This window comes from Herpailurus yagouaroundi, unplaced genomic scaffold (genome assembly GCF_014898765.1).
Source record: "Herpailurus yagouaroundi ecotype Mexico unplaced genomic scaffold, PumYag 193, whole genome shotgun sequence".
NCBI classification, from domain to species: Eukaryota; Metazoa; Chordata; class Mammalia; order Carnivora; family Felidae; genus Herpailurus; species Herpailurus yagouaroundi.
In genome coordinates, this window is record NW_024412424.1 from 2,995,632 (window position 1) to 2,999,321 (window position 3,690).

Here is a 3,690-nt window from a genome sequence, read left to right on the forward strand (position 1 = left end):
CCGCCCCTTCTCGCCAGCCCCACCTCCTCCCCTGAGTGCCCCGCCCCCTCCCCTGCCTGGCCCCGCCCCTTCCCACCAGCTCCGCCTCCTTCCCTGCCCCCCACTCACCAGCTGAGGCAGAAGCTGAGGCAGCCCAGGTCGGAGGCCAGCGCGTGGAGCCTGTGGTGGGAGCCTCCGCGAGACTTGAAGTAGACATTGAGCTTGGTAAATTCCAGCTGCACGTCGCTAATGTCATGCAGGAAGAGCACGAGGATGCCCACATTGTGGTACCTGGTGGGGGGGGGAAGTGGGACAGGGGAGAGTGGGTTACACTGGGGACCCTTGCCTCGCAGCAAGGCTGCATCCCAAGCTTCCTGTAGGCCCCTTCGAAGCTGTCCTCCCTGGCCCACGTGACTTGCCCATTCCTGCCACTGGACTGGCCAGGTCAGTGGCAGCACCCAAGCTGTACCTGCCCCTCCGCAGCCCCATCTGCACCCTTCCTGTCTCACTGTCCCCAGGTGACCTAAGAGCCTCCCTGGAAGTTGTCTGTCCCTCCTCATCTCTGGGAACCCTGACCCTCAGTGGCCTGGGCCATTTTGTATCCAGATCCCCCACAAGTTTTTCCCTCACCTTAAACATCACTGCCATGCTAACACTCCTAGGTTTTTTGTTTGTTTAACCTGAACACTGCTGCAAGCTGCAGACCTGCCCAGGAAAGGCCGAGTCGGCACTAGGCTCTGAAGGAGCCTGAAGGCAGTCCCACTATCCCTCCCCAGCATTCCACCTTACAGCTGCTTGGGCCACTGGGCCTGAATTCAGCCTGGTGTGGCTTGGGCTCTTTCACTCTGCCCTCTTGACAGCTCATGTGCCGCAGGCCCTTTGCACATGCTGTCACCATCCCCTAACGTGTACCTCCCCAGTGTTCGTGGAGCCTTCCTTCACCTCCCTTCAGTCTTGGCTCACCTGTCACCCAGCCACCCATCTGCACCTCACCACCCCTGCTGCCCTGATCTCCGGACTTGATTTTTCTTCACAGGTATCACTTTAAAACAAACTCTTGAGTTCTTTTCTCATTTGTTTGCTTGGGTTTTATCATCGGATTCTCCTCTACAGCAGTGCTGATAGAATTTTCTAAAATGATAGGCATGTTCTAAACCTGCCTTGTCTAATACGAGAGCCATCAGCCACATGTGACCACTGAGCAGCGGAAATGTGGCTGGTGTGGCTGAACAGAATATACGACTTTACTTCCGTGTAATTAAAGTTGAAATAGGCCCGAGTGGCCAGCAGCTGCCGTACTGGAGAGCGTAGCTAGATCAGCTAGTCCAATAGGAACAGGACATGAACCGTCTGTTATTTTAGATTCTCTAGCAGCCACATTAAAAAAAAAACACACACACACACACACACACACACATACCAGTAAAGAAGAGATAAAAATTAATTTTAATGCTATATGCTAATGAACTCAGTACATCCAAAATATTGTCATCTTAACATGCGGTTGGTACAGCCAAAGCACTGGCCACACATATTCACTCTCCTTTGCCTTTGAAATTGCGTGGGATTTTACACCTATGCGTGTTGAAGTACGGATAGGCTACATCTGAAGCACTCAGGGGCCGGTCTCTCGTGTTCACAGCTGCACCACGCACACCCGTGCGTGGCAGGCGGCCAGGAAACACTTGCTACGTGACCCGGCCAAGGCTGCCGTGGGGTTGGAGGGGGATGGATGGGGGCATGAGCAGAGCGGGGGTTCTCTGCACTTGCTATACCCCGTCCCTCTGGAATCTCTCTTCATAACCACCCCTCCCCCCGCGGATACTCACCGTGGCCCCCTTCCCCTATAGGCATTAGCCTGTGCCCCATGCCAGCCTCCTCTCTGTGCTCATGCTGTGCCCTGTGCCCTCCTGCCTGCTCCTGGACTCACCGGAAGGCATAGGAGGAGACGATGAGGACCAGGGTGACCACATGGTGGACGAGCATGACCACTGAGTCCTTGCGCCAGGCGTCCATGTACAGCGTGGCATAGATGGAATGGCCGTAAAAGCTTCCCTGCAGCAGGTAGGCGGCTGCGATGTCCCGTGGTACCGCCATGCCCGACGTCCAGTCTGGGGATAGCAGGACTGTGTTGGCAGGGACCTACAGGGCCTCCAGGACCCCTCAAGCTGGGGTGCGTCCTCCACAAGCCAGGGCATGCCACCCATTTCTGCAGGTGTCCTGGTCACCGGTTTTCTGTTCTCCTTCTCTACCCGTTATTTTTTACGAATAGCTGTTATTTTTCGGAACAGCTCTAGATTTATAGAAAAAGATGCTCCTACCCCTGAAATCTGTCCCTTGCAGGATTTCCAACTCTGGCTTGGCCCCTCTTCCTGTCTTCTCTTACTCATCGGGCTCTCCTGAGCCAGCCCCGATGCCCCTGGCCTGGGCTCTCCAATCCCAGCTGGATGGAGGCTGCCCCCTGCCTCGCCATGCTGGGCGGGACGGCTGAGGCAGAAATCGGACCTGCCAACGCCATGAGTACGGACTGTCCCACCAGGTGGGTTGTGACTCCCCTTCACCGGCTCCTGCAGCCACCCCCATTCCTCCTGGCACCTGTGCCCACCCATATGCAGGCTTCACACCCTCCCGGTGACACTGACCCCTCAGCTCTCCCCATCACCTCTGCTTCCTCCCCAAGAGGGCTCTGTCTGCGTTGAGCTGGACTTCTCTGGATTGTGTCTTGCTCTCTGGCCACTCCCTAAAACGGCCTCCTTGGGCTCCATCCGGGGCCTCCTGTCCCCCAGCCTCAGAGACCTGGAACCAGACCCTCATGTTCCCCTGAAGCCTGGCCGTCCCCTAAAAATACTCAGTGCCCTCACCTCAGTGACAATTCTTCGTCTGTGCCTTGACCTCTTATGTACCCGGGATCCACTTGGACCCCCATCCAGGGCCCCCTTCCATCCATACCTGTGTTCACTTCCTCTGCCCTCGCCACCCTGACCCTGGGCCAGGCACCGCTGCCTCCCGCCCAGCTCCGCCCCAGCTCCCCCTGACCTTCCAGAGCCTGTTCCCGACTGTCCACTCCCCATAGCGGCTTCAACAGCCATGAACACACAAGCTCCGTCATCCAGCAAGTCCACTCCTGGTTTGTACTCAAGGGAACTAAAACCAGGGCTCCGTGTACACGCGCATCCACACCAGCACTGTTCACAATCCCCAAAAGGTGGAAGCAACCCAGAGTGTCCGTCAACTAGTGAGGGGGTGAGCAAAACGTGGTCTGGCCACACGACGGAACATCACTCAGCCGTTTCTAGAAAGGAGCGATGCGCTGGCACACACGACCGTGTGGATGAATGTCAAAAACAAGAGGCGGAGTGAAAGAAGCCAGACACAAGAGGTCACGTGACGCACAATTCCATGTGTATGAAATGTCCAGAACAGGAGACTCCGTAGAGACAGAAAGCAGATTCGGGGGTGCCAGGGGCCGGGGAGGCAGTGCTGCTCATGGGGACAGGGTCTCCTTTTGGCGTGATGGAAATGTTCTGGAACTAGACAGAGGTGATGGTGGCACAAGATTCGGAATGCACTAAATGCCTCTGAACTGTTCACTTTAAACTGGTGAATTTTGGGGGGCGCCTGGGTGGCTCAGTTGGTTGAGCGGCCGACTTCGGCTCAGGTCACGATCTCGCGGTCCGTGAGCCCCACGTCAGGCTCTGTGCTGACGGCTCA

General features: G+C 56.7%; 1 protein-coding gene across 1 annotated transcript in view; it reads right to left on the reverse strand.

Moving 5' to 3' along the window:
- Positions 1-2,130, reverse strand: part of CERS1 (ceramide synthase 1) — a 9,794-nt gene extending 7,664 nt beyond the window's left edge. The window contains exons 1-2 of the mRNA XM_040444994.1: positions 1,910-2,130; positions 109-270 (exon numbers count right to left, since the gene is read on the reverse strand). Of these exons, the coding sequence (XP_040300928.1) occupies positions 109-270; positions 1,910-2,076 (329 nt within the window). The 5' untranslated portion in view covers positions 2,077-2,130. The remainder of the gene's footprint in view (positions 1-108; positions 271-1,909) is intronic.
- Positions 2,131-3,690: the final 1,560 nt, after the last annotated feature.